General features: G+C 41.1%; 1 protein-coding gene across 3 annotated transcripts; it reads left to right on the top strand.

Moving 5' to 3' along the window:
• The first annotated feature begins 5056 nt into the window (after positions 1–5056).
• Positions 5057–22279, top strand: LOC147891115 (ABC transporter B family member 25-like). 3 transcript variants are annotated; one of them, XM_087389881.1, is made up of 17 exons: positions 5057–5080; positions 6268–6345; positions 6442–6477; positions 6585–6659; positions 6839–6963; positions 10784–10883; positions 10986–11157; positions 12905–13023; positions 13114–13224; positions 13323–13467; positions 13597–13729; positions 17263–17341; positions 20211–20276; positions 20382–20489; positions 20626–20730; positions 20816–21013; positions 21124–22279. In XM_087389881.1, the coding sequence occupies exons 1-17, from the start codon at positions 5072–5074 to the stop codon at positions 21349–21351; spliced, it is 1887 nt and encodes a 628-aa protein (XP_087246007.1). In that variant the 5' UTR covers positions 5057–5071; the 3' UTR covers positions 21352–22279. The 3 variants fall into 3 exon arrangements, with proteins under 3 accessions (XP_087246007.1, XP_087246006.1, XP_087246008.1); XM_087389880.1 differs by lacking the exon at positions 5057–5080 and adding an exon at positions 5140–5389; XM_087389882.1 differs by lacking the exon at positions 5057–5080 and adding an exon at positions 5408–5806.
• The last annotated feature ends 423 nt before the right edge of the window (positions 22280–22702 follow it).

Here is a 22702-nt window from a genome sequence, read left to right as displayed (position 1 = left end):
AGGTGGCTTTACAAGAATGAGCCTGTCTCATCAAGGAATAGCCCCCTCCTTTTATAGCCAAAAGAGGGGGTCTCTCCCAATTAATGTATCCTCCCACATGCATGGTGTATGTGGAAAAGTCTCCCATGTAGGCTAGGCAGTTACACACTCTCAATTGTGTGTGACAACCCTTTGCCTCAATTTTCCACATAAATCAAGCCCCATATCTCAAGTCTATGATACTCCCTTGGTCTCTTCCCAATTTTATAATATGTTCAAACCTCTAGGAGGACAAGTGGAGGGTTGGCACAAGGAATCTTGCCACCTCATCCTACCTTCCCCATTATTTAACTTGCTCTCTTGGACCTTCTATACCTCCCCCACATGGGCCTATCCCATATGAAGGGAATAACTCAATATAATATCCATCTCCACCTATTTTATACTACTTCTCCCATGGACTTTGAGCCATATCTCACTAAATGCAGCCTAGGTGGAGGGGTGGCACATGGAGGAGCCATGTCACCTTACATTTTATAATATTACTATCATGGATTATGTACAACACACCTTATGGGTCCTCTTACGTGGAAGGGTGGCACATGGTCATGCCCTGCCACCTCAACCTTGGGCCCTATGCACACCATATTTTATTATATACTATTGCCACATATACAAACACACACACCTATTAATGCCTTTTTCCTTAGACAATTTTATCCATAACAATACTCATCCTTAGTTGTGCACATGATTGATGGCGCACACTCAAATAAAAGTTTGTATGTGGCTGTAAGGGCCTTCATCTTCTGCTTCCTTAAAATCTTGGAACTTCATCTTTGTTTGTTGGGTTGATTTTGCTTGTTGGTGCCTTGCCACGAGGAGTGTGACCTTTCCCTTTCATGCCCTTTGGCCTCTTGGGTGCCATCCTATTAAGCTTCTTGATCGAGTATTCCCATGGCTTGGGCTCCTTGGTCTTTTGGGTTTTCTCGATTCATGGCATGCCATTGCTCTAGACTATGCCTTACTTCCTCTCGTGCATTCCTACACTCATGGTTGTGTGCATGCCTTTTTTTTTATTTTTTGGGCAAAGAAATAGTTGACTATATATAATCATGTGATTTGTACAATGAAGTCCCCAGTGGACATAATATTATACTATAAAGAGTAATATCTATCTTGCATACAAGAAAACCACTATATAGAAGTGAGAAACAAAAGATCTAGTAGCCAAAGACGAGAGGAGTCTAAGCTCAGATTCATTGTTCTGATCAGTTGTGCTTTATCATGTGCTGCTCTATTTGCTGAAGTATGATTGTATCTCATAAACTGAGGCCAAGATGTCTCCTTGTCAAACCAAAAAAAGCAAGACCTGCTCCAGTTGACTTGGTACCCAAAAAACTTGCAATTGATTTGGAAACAAATTTGTTGCTGTTACCCCTAAGGCTGCAGCTGACCTGGTAGCAAAACTTGCTACAGTTGACCTAAAAACAAAGGAGCACTGTGATAGAGGGTTTTGCTTTAACATGGAATAGAGATGGAAGGAGCCGTGCTTGTAGGTCAACCCCTGAATTGGTACATCTCCCTGCATCCTTAATGTGGTCTTCAAGCTTTTCCTGCAGTTGTGAGACCTGATCATTATAATTATGAAACTCTTGGTCCAACAAGAACTTGGCCTAGACCACAGCAAATAGTGTTAAGTTAGTAGGAGAATAGCTTTCATACCAATTTAAAAAGATCTAATCAGCATGCATGATCTCTTCATTCAATTGAAAAGCATTTCTTAAAATCCAAATAAACCATAATGCATGTGCCCTGATGTGTACCCATGTAGTAGAAGGAATTTTTAATGCATCTCCCAAAAGAATAGATGATAATAAGACATAAATTAAAACATCTTTTAATGCAATTTTCTTTCCATTTTGAGGCGTGAAAAGTCATGGGATTGCAAACAACCTAGAATGGGTATGCAACTAAAAGTCGAAGCACTCGATCATAGGAACCTTTTGCACTTTTAATATGTGCAATGTAATACTAAAATTGGTCCAAGACATTTCTTTTAATATTTTTGAAATGATTGTGAGCAACATAGAATAGAGATAGAACAAGATGCCCCTAATTGAGGCTTTGTAAATCCATATATTTACAATTAGAATTCCAAACATGGCTAGGCAAGATATTAGCACAATAAGCTCTATAAAATTGTTATAATTGTTATCTTCAAACTTTTATAGCCTTAAATAGATTGGTAGTTCTATTTTCCGATGGTGAATATTATTTAGTTTTGCACAATTTTGGATTTTGGGCCAAAAATTGGGCAATCCTGGCACTTTGGGCAATTTGCATTTTGAAGCCAAAATTGTGGGGGGAGGGACAATCTGGGGGAGTGAAAGAGTAAAATTTGGCAAGGAGGGGGGGGGGGGGCACTAGCCTCCCTCCTAGCAAGGGACAAATCGAAACAAATACATTTGTTTTGCTTATTGTATAAGTGTAGCATGCCATATTGCCTATCTACAAGCTTTCCTCGAATGAGGAAGTTCGCAAAATCCGTAAAATAGTTGTGAGAAACTACATTTTTAAAATTTGTATTGCAATGGTTTATGAGTGCTTGTGACAGAAGAGGAAAATTAGTTCAATCAAGCTATACCTAAAAAGCATGAAATGATATACACTGGTGCATGTAACACTTTTAGCATGTATGCGGTTGCTCTAGCATGAGGTTTCACAATAATCTCCTAATAAGGGTGTCCCCATCACCTATCTCCAATTTAGAAACTTCCACTTGTTGGGATACTTAGCTTTCAAATCAAAGGAAATGCCATTGTGTATACCATTTGCAATCATACTTGGTTGTTGCTAATTTCTAGGGTGGTATTATTGTACATGATAAGTTTATAGCTTGAAATTTGGGTGGTGTAATTCTACTTTGAGGGATTGCATGACTTCTCCTCAAGGCTCATGTTGCCATGGATATGGTTGTAGGTGCTTTAAACACTTGGGTGGCAAGAATTGGATTGATTTCAACCACTCCTATGTTGTCTTATTAGAATCTTGATCAACATGAAATCCATTATTACCCAAGTGTTCAATATGTGACAATCCCACAAGGGAAGTTTCTAGGATTATCTTAAAATTTTTGAGGCGAGTCTTTGGGATGTTGGTTGATAATACAAGTTTCAAGGGTAGCTTTCTCAATTGAGGGACCTTAATAGGATCTTTAAGGGGATTTTTTGAGTTGTTGGCTTATAATACAAGGTAGCCCTCTTCATTGAGGGGAGTCTTTGAGTTGTTGGCTTATAATATAAGGTTTAAGTGTAGCTCTATCAATCAAGGGGCCCTTATAGAATCTTTAAAGCTCTTTAGCTATGTTTGCCATGACATGTAAAGTTGGGATCAATATAGACTAGTGGGGCATGTTTTATGGAGATGATTAGATTAAAGAGCATGTTGTGTGGGGATGGCAACTCTTTGTAAGCATAGTATGAAGAAGTATCTCTCTTTAGGGGTGAGGGCATTATAAAAGCGAGATGCTTTGTATTTAGAATGCTAGCCATGGGACCTACCTTGCATATTGCTCTTTTGAATATGAAACACTTTGGGCTTTGACTTGTCATGGATAGGGAGCTTCTATACATGTTTACTTTAAGCATAAAACTAATCAAGTTTTGTTCTCATTGAGCAAGTGGCTTTGCAATAATGAAAGGGAAGGGTTGAGTTCCCCATTGGGTTGAAGTAATATGTAAAATACAACCCGGCATGGCAGCAGGTGGTGGTTGAATAGAGGGCGATGTATCTCATCGGAATGTGACATGGAGACGGGACTCAAGAACACATGGGTAGCAAGTGAGATTGAGAGAAGCAAGTACACACCAAGTTCCCAATTAAATTATAAACAACCTTAGCAAATTAATTATTCTACCATTTTTATATGAGATCCTTTCTATCCTTTCTAGCAAATTATTCCTCCATTTGACTCTCTATCCTGCACAACCACGTCATAGGGCATTGAGACGGATATCCCACATAGGATATTACCCAACGAATGTACTTCCCCAAATACACAACAAAATTACAAAACCTTAGAAAATAATTCCTGCCATTTTATGTATGAAGTCCTTTATATAACTCTTTAGCAAATTATTCCTTCCATTTTTGTTTCTATCCTGTATAGCCATGTCACCAGGTAGTGATTCTGCGTGAGACGGGATTTTTCACGTAGGATATCACTCAATGATTGTACTTCCTCCAATACCTAATAAAGTTATATTTTTAAAGCAAATTGCTCGTATGAAGTCCTTTCTATCCTTTCTAGCAACTTATTCCTTCCATTTCTATCTCTATTCTGCATAGCTACGTTGAGCCACATGAGATGGGATTTTTCACATCGGACATCATCCAATGAATGTTCTTCGCCAACTCCTCAAATAAATTATAAAACCGTAGTAAATTATTATTGTCATTCATGTATGAAGTCCTTTCTATCCATTCTCTATTATGCATAGTCACGTGACAGGGCACTCAACCACGTGAGACAGGATTTTCTAACGTTAGGATATGACCCAAATTCCAATGAATGCCCAAGTACTCAATAAATGATAAAACCTTAGCAAACGATTAAGGTCATTTCTATACGAAGCCCTTTCCATCCTTTCTAGCAAATTTATTGCATCTCTATTCGATTGAGACAAGTGAGGAGGGATTTTTTCACGTAGGATATGACCCAATGAATGTACTTCCCCTGTTCAATTTCTCTATCTATTTGTGTGTAGTATAATGTGAGCTTATTATTCTGCAATTTCGAGCTCCAAGAGAAGCCATTCCCACCTGTTGAATTTGGAGCCTCTCCTGATCTGCTACCCCAGCAACATGCCTCCACCAATCCAATGGATAATAATAAGGTGAGGATTCACATGGAAACGTTGGATATAACCCAATGAATGCCCAAGGATGCAATATATGATAAAACCGCAGCTATAAAGTCTGGATGAATGCCCAAGAAGCGGTAGCCAAGGAATTCTTCTATATGGGAGTGAGAGGTAAGTGAGAGTGGATTGTCTAAGTAGGATATGACCCAAGGAGTGTACAAAAATGAATGCACTATGTGTGTTAACTGTGTGTGTAGTATAATGTGAGTTTATTATTGTGTGTGTGTCTATTGTGAGCTTATTAGAGTGTAATTTTGGAGCTACAACAACAGAAGCCATTCCAAGCTTGTGAATTTTGCAGCCTCTTTCCCTTTTCTCCACTCTTCTCATTTCAATCCTCACCTTTTTTGTCTTTCCCTTGTTGACGGCTTTCTCTTCCATTCTGCTCCTCTTCTTCTTCTCTTGTTTGCTCAAAGATGCCAAAATTGAAACGCGGATTCAACGAACGCACCCCCTTGCTCCGCAATGATGTCCTCGCTGCCAATGTGATTCTCCCTCTCCCTTGCATCATTTTTCTTCTTCTCGCTGTTCTCATTCACCCTCCACCTTCTCCCGTTCGATTTTGTTCTTCCCAACAACAACAACAACTACAACATAACATTGCCACCTTAACCCACTTTCGTATCCGTACGTTAGACCTCGCAACGTCTACTTTTACGTCACATTTTGAAATAAAGACCCATGTCAGACTTTCATAGTTGCATCTAGACTTCGCGTTTGCCTCAAGAAGGTCTCGCACTTAGTCAGCTCCCAACCTTCTACATTCTTTCTAGAAAGAAATGGCTTCTCTTTACCACCGCTGCGAATGTGCTCCCCTCATATGGATCCTGAAATCAGAGAGTATTCAAGCAAGTATTCACATCGTAGGGTGAATTGGAAGCGCGAGAGCAGGAAAATCAGATGTATATTATGTGTTTCCTGCCACACGCTGCAATTTGTAACATTCGGAGTTACATCATGGGCATTCAAGCATATACACACGCCACAGGATAGCCATGACATTTGAGAACGCGCAAAGGGAATAATGCTTATGTTTCTTTCCAAGCTCATGACTTGTCTCCTGCAAGTTTGTTAATTTGAAAGTAGATAGTGTGAACGAGTTGAGTAATCCAGGTCTCATGTAACGGTTCATTTTATGCAAACTTTACCGAATGCAAATGTAAGCATTGGACATTTTATCAGCCCAGGATGAAACAAAATCCCAACACCACACTAGCATTGCATTTTCGGACTTGTCACATACTTTGTTACATGTCCTGATCATCATCTGTTATTGGTGACATAGATGCTCCCTGCTAGATTTTGAGCTAGGGATCATTGGGAAAGAGAGATTAGACTTAATGAATTCTCTGAATCTTTACAGGGATTGGATTCTCCAAGTGGAGTTCAGAAAGTTGATGACAACTTTTTGTCAGATCTTGAGCGTGGTGATAATGTTAAGGTGTGCAATCACTGTTCCTTCAAAGCTCTTATTTGCTAGTTGAAAGACATTATTGATGCTGTACAGTTCTGATTTTGCAACTCTGATTGGGCGCAGGCACGCAGTGTTGGATTCTTTCGCATTCTCAAGCTGGCAAGTTTTTGGGGTTTAATTGTCATATTTATTTTCGAATCTCTATTATACGTCCCAAATTAAATCATAAGTTTTCCTGACGAAGGGACATTGTTGTTGGTAAGCAGGCTGCACCTGAAGCTGGAATGCTGATTTTTGCCACTTTTGCGCTGTCTTTTTCCTCCTTGTCAAAGATCTTGCTGGTACGTGTAACGTAAGAAACTTTAAATTGAAGAAAATGGAGGGGAAACACCTTCTCCCTTACACAGATTTGATGTAAGGTTATCAATGTCACGTGGAAGATTTGTTGCAAACGAGCATTAGTTTCTGTTTCTTGATGTAAATTAGTGGCGAAAAGTTGACATTTCATTTATTATGACAGCCAAAATATGCAGGCAAAGTTATAGATATTGTGAACAGTCAACCCCATACAGAGGAAGGACAAGCTGAGGCACTGAGAGCCGTTAACAACACCATCCTGGAGATTTTTTTGATAATCATCATAGGGTAACTGTCTTTTATTTCTTAAATCAAATCCTATGACAAAAAGGTCAATCACGTCAAGAATAACTTGCCAGGTTGTAGAGGCACTAGGGGACCGCATAATATTCAATCTCTTTATACGCTACACCTCACAGACATATTACATTGTGCTCACCACAGAAATGGTCACTATTTCCAGCTTCACAAAGCTTGTGCTATTCAAATAGTTGATCTTGAGATTCAACAACAATTGTAAATGTTCAAATAAGAATCATTGTAACCTACTGGTCACATTGGGAAGGTAATGGCTTGGGGTACACAATATTACCTCGCTCAATCTCGTATGTTTTTCCAAATTACACCCAAGTCTTTAAGGCTTCCTTTACTCACGACCTTTGGAATTAGCATGCATCTTACCATTCTCAAGACCATCTATAGCAAGCAGCTTTTACTATTCCTCCTGCCTATTACCTGTAGTGAAAGTCCTTTGTAGAGGTGGCTTAGCTTATCGTAGTGTTCTGTCCTACCCTAACTAAATCAGGTTAAGGAAGCATTTGAAAGCACTTAACTCCCTCTGATTAAATGTACTGCTGAATTGTGCCAAATTAGGCTTGGGTAAAGCAGATTAGCTGGAATGCTTGAGATTTCATACAGTCTCATGCACTGTAACTATTGGCTTATCCTTGCATCTTTTATCTGAAGCTGGCACTGAGTGGCAAAAGTGTCCGGTAGACCATCATAATGCAGATCTGCAGATAGCCAGATACAAGTACGAGTTCTTCTAGGATATTTGAACCACTTTCTACCACCATAGTACTGAGTGAGATGGTTAACCATTACACCAACCTATCCACACAGGGACCATCCATTATAGGAGGAATAAGATCGAGTCATGAAGTTTCTCTATGGCCTTCAGTTAGACATCCAATGGTTTGTTCACAGGGCTGTTGTTATAGAAGGTGGAACGAGATCGAGTCATGAAGGTTCTCCACGGCCTTCAGCTATATATCCAATGATATATTCACTGCTTCAGGCCGACAAGCTATTGCACTGCCTAGAAGCTTGCTTAGGACTTGAGATCTTGAGCAATGGGCAAGGATCAAGAAATTGCGAGGACTCCACATTTTTTTGGAGATAGTAGCTCTATGAAGGGAAGAAACTTTTGGTGAAGGAAATGGGTAGGAGTCCAAACAGAAACATTGGACGATGAAGAACAATGGCTGGGGTGGACTCTTGGATGTAGAGACATGTGCTTGGTACAACAAAGAAAACTGTTGTTAATATTGCATGTGCAGGGCTACAAAACCGGTTTGCGCTCACTGAAAATGCTGTGCGAGGAGATGGCCCATGGTAGACTTCCATTGTCATTGACGAGACTTTGCTTTGTCCTAGTTGTTTGGCTATGCTTAGGATCCTTGAATGTAGAATCAAAATCCAAAGTAGGGAGCTTCAAGGCCTTTTTTCTTTTTAGTTCATAGGTTTGTTCTATTTCTGGATGTCATCTACTTTTACGTACCTGTTTTCTCCACTCCCTTGTTTTATTTGTTATAAATAAATAAATAAACAAATAATCAATTGATTAAGAAAAGAATGATAATAATTGTTTCCTTGTGTTGGTGTTGGTGTTTCATTTTGTTTTCTTGCATATGCATTGCTTTATATTTGTTCCTTGTTTTTGCATTAGTGTTCTTTTGTTTTTGATATTTAATCTAACTTCATTCTCTCTCTCTCTCTATATGTGTGTGTGTGTGTGTGTGTGTGTGTGTGTGGACAGCTTTTATCATGCAGACGTATTGCTCCGGCTATTTGTCGTAGGTGTTTGGCTCCAACGGAGTCTGCGTCTCATCTTTTTTGGCATTGCCCCGAGACACGGACTTCTTGGGCAACCTGCGGCAGAGATTGCGATTGAGATTTCCTCAGGCTTCTTTCGGAAAGCTTTTCTGGCTTTTTGGGATATATCCTCGACGGCCGGATTTTGAGTTGTTCTTTAACTGGGTTTGCTACTGAGCACTCCGGACTCTCAGGAAAGATAGAAACCACAGAGTCTTTGGTGATCCTAGTTTTTCTACTTTTGTTTTCTTTCGTCGTTCTTTTTCTTTGATTGTCTGCAAACTCACTACAAAGACTATGATGTATATTTGTCCTACACGGAGATTTTTTGTTGATGTACTCTTTCAGCTTTGCAGTTTTAGGATAGCTACCTTGTAATATAGAAACCACAGAGTCTTTGGAAAGATAGAAACCACGGAGTCTTTGGTGATCCTAGTTTTTCTACTTTTGTTTTCTTTCGTCGTTCTTTTTCTTTGATTGCTTGCAAACTCACTACATAGACTATGATTTATATTTGTCCTACACGGAGATTTTCTCTTGATGTACTCTTTCAGCTTTGCAGTTTTAGGATAGCTACCTTGTAATATAAGGCATTCAAAGTTTTTACCCAAAAGAAAAAAGTGTGTGTGAGTGTGTACGTGTAAGAAAATAATACAACGTCTGTGCTCAACAGATAACAGGATCTCGTACGCAAGAGAGAAAAGCAAATAGTATGGAGAATAAAAAATTTGATTACTATAAAACTGATACAATGGATGGCGCTGCCTCCCAGCTGTGCGCTCTTGTGAGAGAAGCTTCTATGGCGTGCTGGAAACAGTATAGGACGGAGGTTGGATGCTAAGGAATCAGGGTTGCTGTAGCCAGTGATGAAAATGGGCTTCACGGGCTTGCTCTTATATAGTCACTAGTTGTAGTCGGTTAGACCCAATTGGGTGACCGACCCAGTCCGCCCAAAACAGTCGACTGGGGGTTGGTCTCGAAATAGGCCACCGACCACACGATAGAACCGTGGCGTAAAATAGAGCAACTAACCTATGGTTACGGTTCGGCTCAGAGCCATCCGGGATCATCTAGGGCTCCAAACGGGCCCTGCAACCCGAGAGTGGGCTGCCTCGGGAAATGCTCCGTCTACCCTCAGTGCAGTCAGTCATGGGATGCCTTCTCGCACTTGCATGTAGCCTAGTTGGCAGTGTGCCAACTCCGTCTAGCCATCAGGCCACACATGGCCCCCATCTGGTGTCCAAACCAGGACCTACCGGATAACCGAGCTACTCAAATGCTTTCTCCTCATATGGGGGGCTTACAAGTAGAGTTAGCTGGTTCCCGCGTAGTTACACGAGAGTGGAGCATTGATATCTAACAGTACCATCGTGGACCCCTTTGTTCTAGTATACTTTTGGTTGGTTTTGGAAATTTAAGCGCAAATTTGTTTGGATTGCTGTGATAAGAATTGTATGGAACATACTTCTATGGCCCTAACATGTCTATCATCTAAATTAATATTATTTACTCTCTCTAGGAATGTAGTCCTTAAAGTAGTTCTTTCTTTAAAAAAAATGTCGCACTTGAATTGTTTTGAAAGGAAAGATTTATAGAGGATAACTTTTATTTGAAGATCTAAAGAATAAATAGTTTCTTAGACCATTTGAGCTTTTAAAATTTTCTTACGAAAATGTCCAGGTCCAATATGTGAATGTCTTCCTTTATTTACCAAATAGCAATTATAGTAGCATTATGATTTGTTGTGATGAAGTCAGCCATATTATTCAATAATTTGATGCTCGAAGTGCCATGTGCTATGGCTTGAAATACCATGTTCAAAATTTGTAAGAATTTTGAATTTTTGCATCTTTAAGGTTTTCAGCACATCATAGTGCACAATTTTTTGAGATACTTACATTTTTAAGTGATAGACATACTTCTTTTGAATGCATTCATGTTTTTATCCAGCAACTTTTTAGAATCCCTTTCAATTTATCATAGTTAATATCTTTTTTGCATGCTTGTGCTGTAGAGCTCTTGCGACAACAATTCGAACATACTTGTTCACAGCTGCAAGTGAGCGGGTTGTGGCACGATTGAGGAAAAACTTGTTTACTCACCTCATCAGTCAGGTGTATGTTATTCAATAGTTTTTTGTGTATAGCTGAATTTGTGGAGTGAAATTTTGAGCAGTTTCAAAACAGTTAATGGTATTTTAATGGTTGAAATCGTAGGAAATTGCATTTTTTGATGTGACGAGAACTGGAGAATTGCTCAGTCGGCTATCTGAAGATACACAAATAATTAAGAATGCTGCGACTGTCAAGTTGTCGGACGCAATGCAAAGCCTTGGGACCTCACTTCTAGGAATTGCCTTTATGTTTCACACATCCTGGCGCCTTACATGTGGGTAATATTTATCGTTGAACCTCTTTACCCATCAAGTTACTTCCATTTTGATAGCAAGTAGAAGGACATTTCAGTAATATGGGCGTGGGACATGGTTACACTTGTGTCCTTATGGTTATCTAGGAAAATATGAATTTCAAGATATATTTTATTTCTTGAATTGGATTATCATAACGTGTGATGGTATTTTGTATTACAATGGGTGTTTTTGTGTATTCACTGGAAGATTTGCAGTTCGCTTTTGTTTGCTGTTGGCATATGCTTTTGGGCTCAATGCAATTATCTTTCAGATGGGGATGACACATTGGAAATTGCTAGTTAAATTATGTGTGACCTAGAATGTGCAAGATGAAGGCAGATGATGCAGTAACTGAATGAGTAGTGATAAGTAGACTCATGATGATTTCTAAGCTTGCGATTGTCAGCTTATCTATTGCTTCCACAATAGGAACATCTTAACTAGAATTTTAATCAAGGGAGGGTCGGTGATCTGCAACAATCATAGACCTGCTGGATAGATCAAACTGGAAATACGTTCCCTGTGAAAAAAATGTGTTTGTTCCCACGAATGGGCTAAATGAAGGAAATCATGTTAATTGAATCAATGGTGTGTTTGAAATGATCCCGACAGAGAGTATCCGGCAGCGGAAGACTGATAGAGCATCCCAGGAATTACATGCGGAAGTTTTTACTACGGAATCCAAATCTTCTTTACTTATGTGTACTTCACAACTTGTGAACCAAGAGAGATATAGCACCAACTAAAGATATATTTCCTTTAGATCCTGAGCCTGCGTGCTCCTTCCTGAGCTTCTGTAGACTTAGTACCCATGCCGTGATCCATGCACCTTACTGCCCTGGATGTCAGCCTAGGTGTGCAGCCCTACCAAGCTCTTTGTCTGCACTCCCTGAGTCCCATCTCCTCCTGGATGTAGGCCCAAGGAAGGATTTCTTGCTGCTCTAATCTGCTGGCTGATTGCTGCTCTGGTGGATGAAGAATGAGGCCACAAGGCCTCCCTTTTATAGGGGCTGGATGCCCCCCAACTCAGCCGACTGGTAGGGGGATTTGGGCCGACCCAAACTGCCCCCCCCCCCCCACCGACCTGCTGGTCTGTAGGGTGGGGGCACATATGTAGAGGCATGCAGGCCCTGCCTGGCCACGTGGCAGGCTGCCACTGGCCCAGGCAGGCCTGCCCTAAAACCCGACCTGATTCAGGGCCTTTTGGCCCCCCAATCCTGCACCAAACCCTTCGCATCTTTACTGCTTCTGTTCCTGCCATACTGGCCTGTACACCTGCTGATGTCATCGCCACTGTCATCGCCCTGTTCCAGCCTGTTTTCCCTGCGCAGTGAGGCCTTCTCCATCCACAGACAGCCACGTGGCACCTCCACACTGTTGCTTTCCTCCATGATGGCTTCCAACTGCCAGGTAAGTCCTTGGACTTGCTGCCAACATGGCAGCCCATGTGCTGCCCATGTGGCAGCCCGATGATTTCATGTTTTGCCTTATGCTTCAAGCCCCCTCCAATGCTCTCTTCATTTGGGGGCTTACAAATGGGGAGGTGACCAACCCTATTCCAACACGGTGATAAGTAGTAGGTGCCATGATTTGTAAGTTTTTCTTCATGTTTCCAATCTGTCGCACCGAACAGGAAAACTAGTGATTTTTTTTTAAACCAGTAAATTTTGAGGTTTGTGGTGATGATCTTCCATGCTTTCAAACACCATCTTTGGTGATTTGCAGTGCTCGCCCTAGCTATTGTTCCTGCCATCTCTATTGGTTTAAGAGCATTTGGACGTTACCTTCGTGAGCTTTCAAACAAGACTCAAGCAGCAGCAGCTGTGGCTGCATCAATTGCAGAGGTACACTTATTTTCAGACACCGGTCGAGTTTCAATGTTGGAACTATTGTCTTCTTTTCTAGACTTGACAGAATTGGCATTGACTAAGCAGGAAACCTTTGGCGCAGTCCGTACTGTCAGATCCTTTGCCAAAGAAGATTTTGAATGTTCTCGGTATGGAGAAAAGGTGGAAGACTGCCTGAAGCTTGGAATTCGACAAGCAGTAAGTTTTGAAATAGCACATGAAGCAATCGCATGATTAAGGGTCATGCATTCCCTATTTACTGGTTACCATATACTGATTACTGTTTCTCTGAGCAGTTTGTAGTTGGGATCTTCTCTGGGACTGTGTCTGCTGCATCAACACTATCTATTGTTGCTGTTGTTGTATATGGAGCAAATTTAACAATAAGGGGGCTTATGACAACAGGGTCACTTACATCCTTTATACTTTACAGCCTCACAGGTTTGAACTTCTTTGTCGAAAAAAAGGTCTTGGTAGTCTGAAAGGTTTCAGATGTAGTTGCTACCCATTTTCTTTATTTACATTGCTGATCATCTCATGACGATAGTTATGTATCCTTTTTTTTTCAAGTGGGTACAAGTGTGTCTACTCTTTCAAGTCTCTATACAACAGCCATGAGAGCTACTGGGGCAAGTCAACGTGTGTTCCAGCTTTTAGATCGTGTTTCAACAATGCCCCAAGCTGGAAACAAGTGTCCTCTAGGGTAAGACTTTAGCCTTGCTTTCTTTTTACATCCAATGTGTTGTTTTGATTTATCTCATCCAAAAGAGGCACTGGGTTGACTTATTCCTTCTCATATTATGAGTATGCAAAAGGGATTTTCTACTTGTTAGAACACGGAGCTCTCAAACCAGTGACCAGACAAAAAGTGGGTGTCCCTTCAAGGGAGAGATGATAACGCACCAATCCCAAAGGGCTGATCAAAGGCTAGAAAGGACTTGGCCGCTACTCCATGTCTACAGCAACAAAGCAAAAAGGACTCCACGGCTACTCCATGTCTATAGCAACAAAGAAAAATTACAATGAGTTGTAAAGGAAGACGGTTGGCTGTGAAAAGCAGGAGTCTTATCATAGAGGACGCTTTTCTTGACTGAAATCTTCGAGTTTTGTCAAGGAAAAGAGAATTAAAGCTTCTTCAGGTTTTAAAAGAGAGAGACAAATTAAATCGTTAGAATTGACGACTCCTTTAAAAAAATTTGCCCCTAGATCCCTTCTACCCATGCACACAATTAATTAACTTTAGGCTAGGAAACTTGGATTAACCCCAAATTGAAACCAATGAGCAGAACCTGATGTGCACTATCGAATGTATGTGTGTGACCAGGAAGCTACGCATTTAACTAGGATATATTCGGCTTGGTGTTCACGTGTGCCTTGTAGATTTACATTAAGTTAAAGCCAACATCATTGCCTAACACACTGAAGCTCACCCTCACCCCCAAAGCCAGTCTAGATAGTAAACTAATGGATATTGGAGACATGATGGGAGCTAGAGACCCGATGTGTTCTAGAGACCCTAAGGATATGCAGGTTTATCTCACTCACTTATGGCATGTTTATAAACCAATGATGAAGTGGGGTGATCCAGCACTGAACAATAGTCCGAATAGCTTCACATATGTGAAGCCCACCTGCACTTGTTGAGGTGGGTCGTGCATAACTATCAATGAGCAAGATCAGATGGTACGTGAGACACAAGGGTGATATTTTGGTGTGATCCTACCTCATTTGGAGGGAGGATTAGGGCTTATTTACCTAGAGATGTAGAATCGATCCCACCTAAGGTAAGCTTATCGTACATGGCCTCACCCCAGGTTTGAGGCCTTGGAAGCTCCCTTTTCAGAAGGGCCTTCCCTAGAGTATCATGCAGAAGGGCAACCCAGCAGAAGCGGATATTCATGGATGAACCCCCTCTTTGGGAAGGGTTCCTCTTCATGTGAAGTTTCATGAAGGTGTGGTGTCATCTTTTGATAGGGCCTCATTAGGACAGCCTGCAACATAGAGAGGAATAGAGCACTAGCCATTTATTTGGCACCTAGATGTTAGTGATTTGAAGAGCCGCATCCTTGGCCATACAACATACATTAGTCAGGCATAGTGGGATAGTGCCTGAGTTCTCTCTAAAAGATGGTGTTCGGGAGATAGTTGTGAGCATCATTGCTTGGAACATTTGTGCTGTGCATTGCGGTTTCCTAATGGAGGGGCAACAAGTTTGTCCCGTTGCAACTTGCTACCCGAATCTGCATTTGCCTTGATATCATCTAACCTTGCGTGTCATTTGGGAGTAAGATATAGAGATGCCCAGGAAGTTAGCCTAGTGGCATGAGCATTCCTGCAAAGTATGGCATCAAGGTGTATTTATATTTTCATGAAATGAGAAATCCAATGGTTGAATAGCTCCACATTGGTTGTTGGCACCAATTTCCTGGATACCCTATGCATTGAGTTGTGACCCCGACTCCAAAGAAGCAATTTGCACAGGACAGCTAGTTTTTATTTTTCAACAGATAGTCGACTCTTTGTATTGTTTCTAAGCTCTAATAGAAGATACTTTTTTTGGGGGAGAAAACTCCTTAATAATAGTTATAATTGAATAGATTAAACTAACCCTTAGGTTGAGGCAAGTAATATAACTTTGTTTGAATTAATCGACTAACTTGGTTAGGCCTTAGGTTGGGGTAGCCCAACCTAGGCTTGTGGCAAGGTATACATGAAGCTAAAATGACCTTGCTATATGAAACTGTGAAGGGAAAAATTGACCATGTGAATGCGAAGGTAGAATTCCATGCGAATACAAGAAGTCAATTGCAATGCAAGGAGAGATCATGTGGCTTGCTACCATGTCTGAAAATGGCACATTGTCTCTCTAGTTTTGCACAATTTTTTGGCTCATCACCGTTGCCTTCGCTCCTTGTATGTTGAGCCTTGAAGTTCACATTTTTTGCCCACAAGTGTAGGACTCTAGCTAGAAGCTTGCAATGAAATGTGCGAGTCTTTAGAGCTCTTGAGTTGCGTGCTCAAGCTTGAGGCTCAAGGTTGCATAAGGGGGACTTGTAGCTATAAAAATAAGGCTTATAGTGTGTATGGGAAGCCTCGGGGGCTAGAGCATTTGGCTGCAGTTGTGCATGAAATATACATCTCTTTTGGCTGTCTACATGATTGTATACATCTGAACTTGCATTTGTCTTCACATCACAATTCTGATAGACATTGCTACAGAGACCATGCATGTGCCCGATGCAAAGTGGTGGAAGTTGTACTGAGGTTGATCAGGTGCTGGGTAGATGCTAGGTTGTTGATAGAGCTACAGAGTCGAAACAAGTGCTGGCAGTGATGCTAAGGCCAAGCAGGTGATGGGTAAAGGACTAGTGCAACTTCGGAAACAGCTGAACTTCGAGCTGACAGACGGGATTTGGATCTGAAGAGATCAATTGGGAGAGAGGAGGGGATGGAAGATGGTAGTGTGCCTGTGTCCCCCCCCCCCCCCCCCCAACAAGGAAGGGAGCAGTGATGCTTAGGTGAAAGGGCTGCTGTTGCTCCATCGGTCGCGAGGCTTTTTTCTTGATTAGATCACCCAAAGGGTGCAACTTGTGTTATTTTACAATAAGTGCAATCTGATCCCATTTTACTTTAAGATTTTGTTAGACAAAAAATCAACCTGTTTGCACATCTTTCAGTTTTGGCATGAACACGGCTAGTTACATAAGACCTTGTAGTGAAGGTTGCATGTATCTGGATGAAATGAGATCATTAGCAGAATGTCATGTGTACATTTAGTCCCCGCCTTCACACTGCAAATCAGACTTTTTCCCAGGATACCTTTGGTTCCTTTTTGGCCCTGCTAAGGGGTTAAGGGAAGATGATTGCTTTTTTGAGATCCGTGCCTAAATGGGCTATAGTCAGCATTGAAGATGATCAGTGTTTTGGGTGAGTGGTAAAGTAAGAATTAGTTAGTGATTTAGGTTAGACTATTAAATGTTTGGCATAAATGTATGACAGTGGCTCTAATCCCCCATTTACTCCACCTCGTGCTTAATGGGCCTATTCCTCCATTACCCCATTCCACCCCTTTCCTCTTCCCTGTCACCCCTCTCCTTTTCAAACGTGGTGATCTATAACTTACTTACAGATTGATAGTCCATTCTCAAGAAGTGCCGATGGTAGTTTTTGCACCTTGCTTAGACTGATCAAAATTGAGGTTACTCTGATTTTCTCTCTGTTCTTGTTACGTGGCAGTGAGGCAGATAAAGGGGAGATGGAGCTAGAAGACGTATGGTTTTCATACCCTTCACGACCAAGTGATTGGGTGCTTCAGGTATGGTTACATGCTGATCTCAAAACAGTTCTGTGATCTATGTTGTGGTTGAATAGTGAGCAGTGTGACACAATGTCAGATTTTAACTGCTAGAATTATATTACCATAAGTATAGAGCAAATTTCAAAAAAGTAAATAGATGGAATCTATTCTTGTAATAGGTGCATCATTTGTCATATTTCTTTGATTTCCTCCCTCAGGTGGTAGGTCCTAGCAATTTTGCTCAAGTCATAAAGCAGAAATAAACGAGCTTTATATTTCTCCATAAACGTCATTGGAGCGTTGAATGTTATCCTAGCTGCTTCCACACAATTTATCCTTGGTGGATGTAAAGACGTAAAGTCAATTACTAGGCTTGCTTTGGCCAGGTCCCATTCTGCACATTGCTGTATGCTATTCTTTTGGATGTTCTCCGACTGAGGACTTTTTGATCACTTATGAGTGGCCAACGCTATGACTGAAAGTACATGCCAAAGAGTGCTTTGCTTTACCAAAACAAGCTGGAGTTGGCCAAGCAGACCGAAAGTTCAAGAGAGGGCTCTTGTTTGGCCACTGGTGTGGTGATAGACTGAGCTACGAATGGCAAGCCATGGAAGTGACTGCCTGCCTTCATAACTATTGAATTATTGTATTTGAAGGAAGGCGTTACCTACACACCCATGTTTTGTTCCTTATTGGATGCTCGCATCTGTGTATAGGGGGCGGGGAGGAGGGTTGAAAACGTGGATATACTATTGTATACAGCCTTTGTCACCTCTGAGTCTGCCCTTACTGCGTAATTCGTATAATGGATGCTCATGTGTGTGGTGGGGGGGTAACATGTGTTGGGTGAGGGGAGCAATGGAACTAAGAGTGAAATGCAAGGAGGCAACAACAGCTGAAGGAACTGAAAAAGTCAACCAAAGAGTTGACCATTGAGGGTTGACAGAAGTCCTAACTGGCCTACAAGGCCATACCAGGGCTAAGAGCTAGCAAACCCCCATCCATGATATGGATAAAGTATCTTGGATACATATCAGGTATACCTAGAATCCATATCATGATATGGATGAAGTATCCTGGATACATTTCAGGTATACCTGGAATCTATATCATGGTTGCACATATTTGTCCAAGATGGATATAGCAACCTATGATAGTACAGGGAGATCAAAACATTATTGAATAAATGGTGCCAAGTGTAAAGCATGTTGCAAAGCCTCAAACTTGGGTCGTGGTAGAGCCTTCGTAAAGAGATCTGCAAAGTTATTCTCTGTGGGAATGTAGGACAACTGTATATTTCCAGCTGATAGGCGCTCTCAAACTAAATGATTGTGCACCTCAATATGCTTGGTACACACATGAAAGTGCAACGGTCAAAGCAATTCGGCTGTCAGTGTAGATCAAGGTACAGGAGATCTGGCAGACATCACGTTCTGCAAATAACTTACGAAGCTAAACACACTCAATAGTGGCTGTGAAGGCTATCTTATACTCAGCTTTGTAACTCGAAGTAGCAACTGTAGGCTGCTTCTTACTGAAGCTTATGCTGATGACGATGATTCCTTTCTGCGGAACTCGGAGGATGATGTTATGCATCTCATGCAAGCCTTGGATTTGTTTGGCCTTGCAGCTGTAAGTTTCAGCAAATCAAAACTTTTGCCTTTACGTGAATGTGATGGGCATCGCTTGTTGTGGCCTGGTCTCTTGCTTCCTCCTGATCAGGTGGTGTGCCATTTGGGTTATCCTATTGGTTGGCATATTTCTTTGCCACAAGAGACTTTGGGTGTTACAAAAGCTGTTTCATAAGCTGGATCATTGGAAATTATCAACTTGGCCACTGCATGTACGTCTTCGGATTGTGCAGTCTGTTCTTCTGGCTTATGTCCAGTTCTATTTACCACTCATTCCTTTACATCCTTTTGATATTCTGAAGTTAGATGCACCAGACATGATTGCAAGGCGTTGCGTCTCCTTAAATTCAATTATGTTTGTTCGCCCAGGATGCGTGGGGGCTTGAATATTCTCAATAAACACATTCACATGTTGGCTCACAAGGCTACGCTCTTAACTACTTTTTGAGAGCAGCGGCAGCCCTTGGCTATTATGCGTTCCTGCATGGTTACTTCTATCCGCACACATGCCTTTGGCCACTGGATTCCGGCTATTGTAGATTTATTTTTGGTCATTTACAGGGTCGGATTCCTGGTTGTCCTTTTTCTACTCGCCTCATACATGATTGGCAATAACTTTTGGCTCATTTGCATTGGTCGGGTCAACATCCGGATCTTGGTAACACCCTCCGTTTGCAGAGTATACATTGGAGCCAGGTCTTCGCATCTCCTTTAGCACATCTTCAGCCTCCCGGGCATTTCTACGGTGGATGATGTAGTGGATGGTCAGGGCTGTGTCCTGTCTTTTCGAGAGGCTAGAAGGCAGTTTTGCTTGGGTTTACATCACAAGCCGGTTTGGCATACTTTGTCAAATATGTTCTTCCGGTCCCTCGTTTGTATATTTCTCTTCCACTTTTGTATTGGAAGTTCGATAGAGCACTCCCAGGTTATTCTTCATTTTCATTTGCTGATCTTTCTGAGCAGGTTATTCTTCATTTTCATTTGCTGATCTTTCTGCGAAAAAGCTCACCATCTTTTACTACTGCAGCCATGGATTCAACATTGATGCCTTTTGTAACTAATGTTTAACAATTTTTGATGGACATGTCTCTTGGGGAAGCAGTACTTCTGATTTTTGAAAGTGGTTGTTACAAACACATTAGTGCTGTATTGTCTATATATAGTTCCCCTTGGGTCCCACCATGTGTATTGAGTTTATATGAAATGTTTTTTGTACTTTTCTGAAGTGATCGTTGTCTATCATCCTATTTGTGCAGGGTGTTTCCCTTAAACTGAACCCCGGGGCGAAAGTTGCACTTGTTGGACCTAGTGGAGGTGGTAAAGTATGAACATATTCCTGCTTATCCACATAATTGAACCAGATTATTGAATAGTTTCCTGTAATGACTGCTATGTTTTGAAGTTTAACCTGTGCAAGGTTAATGCAGACAACAATTGCAAACCTACTTGAAAGGTTTTATGACCCAAAGAGGGGAAGGATTCTTCTGAATGGTGTACCGTTGCCAGAAGTATCACATCAGCACCTTCATGAGAAGGTCGTTACCTGGCTCTTTCGCGTTTCTGAATATAATGAAGAAGAACTAGTGAAAATTCTGTAGCTGGTTGCTAGACCTGAAGGAACGGCTAGTTATCTAATTGGTTCTCAGTCATGGAAAGTTCACTTTGATACAGATCAGCATTGTGAGTCAGGAGCCTGTATTATTCAACTGTTCAATAGCAGAGAACATATCTTACGGGGTTAGAGGAGTTCAGCCTAGTGACATTGAAAGAGCAGCTGTAAGTTGTATGCCACCTAAGAAAGCATGCAATACTCTACATGATAAGCCATGGAGACAACAAGTACTTATCATGAGTCGTGCAGGTTATGGCGAATGCACATGAATTTGTATCAAAGTTTCGTGAAGGGTATGAGACATATGTTGGGGAACGTGGCATTAGACTATCAGGAGGCCAGAAACAACGGATAGCAATTGCAAGGGCTCTTCTTATGGACCCACGTGTTCTCCTTCTTGATGAAGCTACAAGTGCACTAGATGCAGAGAGTGAATATTTAGTGCAGGTAAAGTTGTTCTTGTTTCACTTAACAGTAAACACCTTGCTAAAACAGCTTTGGAGGAATTGTCATTTCTCATAACAGATTTAAACCTTCCTTCCAACCTGTCTGAACAGGATGCAATGGATCGTTTAATGAAGGGAAGGACTGTACTTGTTATTGCACACCGGCTCTCAACGGTTAAGAGTGCTGATACTGTGGCAGTTGTAGACGGTGGCCGAATTGCTGAAAAGGGAACCCATGATGACTTGCTTGAAAGAAATGGAATTTATGCAGCTTTGGTTAGAAGGCAGTTGCAAGTTCCAAGCACATGTAACCCTGTTGTCGATGAGTCGGACATATAAGATTGTCATAAGATTCTCGTTGTTATAATTGGATTAGGTATACTAGCTCATATTCACAGCCATCCTAATGGTTATAGGAGCAAATGCTTCATCCTCTAGAAGTCCATGTTGATAGATGGAACATTTTTTTCTACAGGAAGGCATGACGTTTGCTCTGATGCCAGCATGTCTCCTGTGATACACATCTCACTGTGGGGTAACTGGCCATGCATGTATGCTACATCCTAATGAAGATCAGGTTTGATTTAAATTACAAAGGAAAATAGAAATGCATTCTTTTAGATGAAAGGATTCAGGATCACTTCGTATGGATACTGATGTGTATTGTTGGTCTGAAAATTTGGCATCCTCAGCATAATGCTTTCGAAGGCTGAAATCTAGGTGTAAGATGATTCTGTTTCAAGGAAACTTAGTATGAGAGCCCCCTATGAGTTATTCGTAGTTGGTCCTAAAGTTCTGTGGAAGTTATTGATATGGTGTGTACACATCCAAAAATATAGCTATTCTTGAAGGTGATATAAGCAGGTTGAATTGCTTGGAATGTTTCAAGAATTGAAGACCAAAGGTAGAATTGCGAAATCAAATGCCTCTGATTCAACAATGGAAGAGAATGTGTCAAAAGAATTCACTCAATGAAGGTCTTGTGGAAGTTATATGGTGCGTACACAGCCAAAAAACGTGCTATTCTTCAAGGTGCTATAAGCAGATGAATTGCTTGGAATGTTCAAGAATTCAAGACCATGGTAGAAGCTTGTTCAAATTGTGAAAATGCCTTTCATTCAACCATGGAAGAGAACGTGTCAAAAGAATTCACTCAATCTTGCAAATTGTGGGCGATTTGCAGGCAGGTTCTCCTTATCCAAGGCTCAATAAAGAATGGGCTAGTTGAATGGAATTGTAAGCAACATGATGTAGACCAAGGTGAGAATCTCAAGTATTTTGACGTGTGAGTGTCAAAGCATAAAATATGTGAGATGTGTTGAGTGATAAGATAAGAGAAATGTTGAGCTTAAGGAACTCATTGTATTACAACTTGCCTATGGCAAGCAAAAGGTCTTTGCTTTCACTTCATGACCATGTGGAGTTTGGAGCTTGAACATATGTATGGGTTGAGATGATTTTGATTTTTGGTTGCACTAACTTTTGATTTTTAACCCCCTTTCGACTTTAAGAAGACGTGAGGGAGTAAAACCCAAGCAAGAAGCTTGGCCAATACAGACAACAATACCTACAAGGTGCGACACTTGAAAGACTGTAGTCTAGACAATGTCTATAGGAGGCATAGTCAAGCTCGGTAGCCTAGGGTTGTAAAATGGCAATGGCATCTACAAAGCCTCATCAATCTTAAACC

Source organism: Dipteris shenzhenensis, chromosome 18 (genome assembly GCF_047967505.1).
Source record: "Dipteris shenzhenensis isolate YYH24624 ecotype China chromosome 18, Dip_SZ_1.0, whole genome shotgun sequence".
Lineage (NCBI taxonomy): Eukaryota > Viridiplantae > Streptophyta > Polypodiopsida > Gleicheniales > Dipteridaceae > Dipteris > Dipteris shenzhenensis.
The sequence above is the reverse complement of the archived record's forward strand: the minus strand, read 5'-3'. Positions and strand labels throughout refer to the sequence as shown.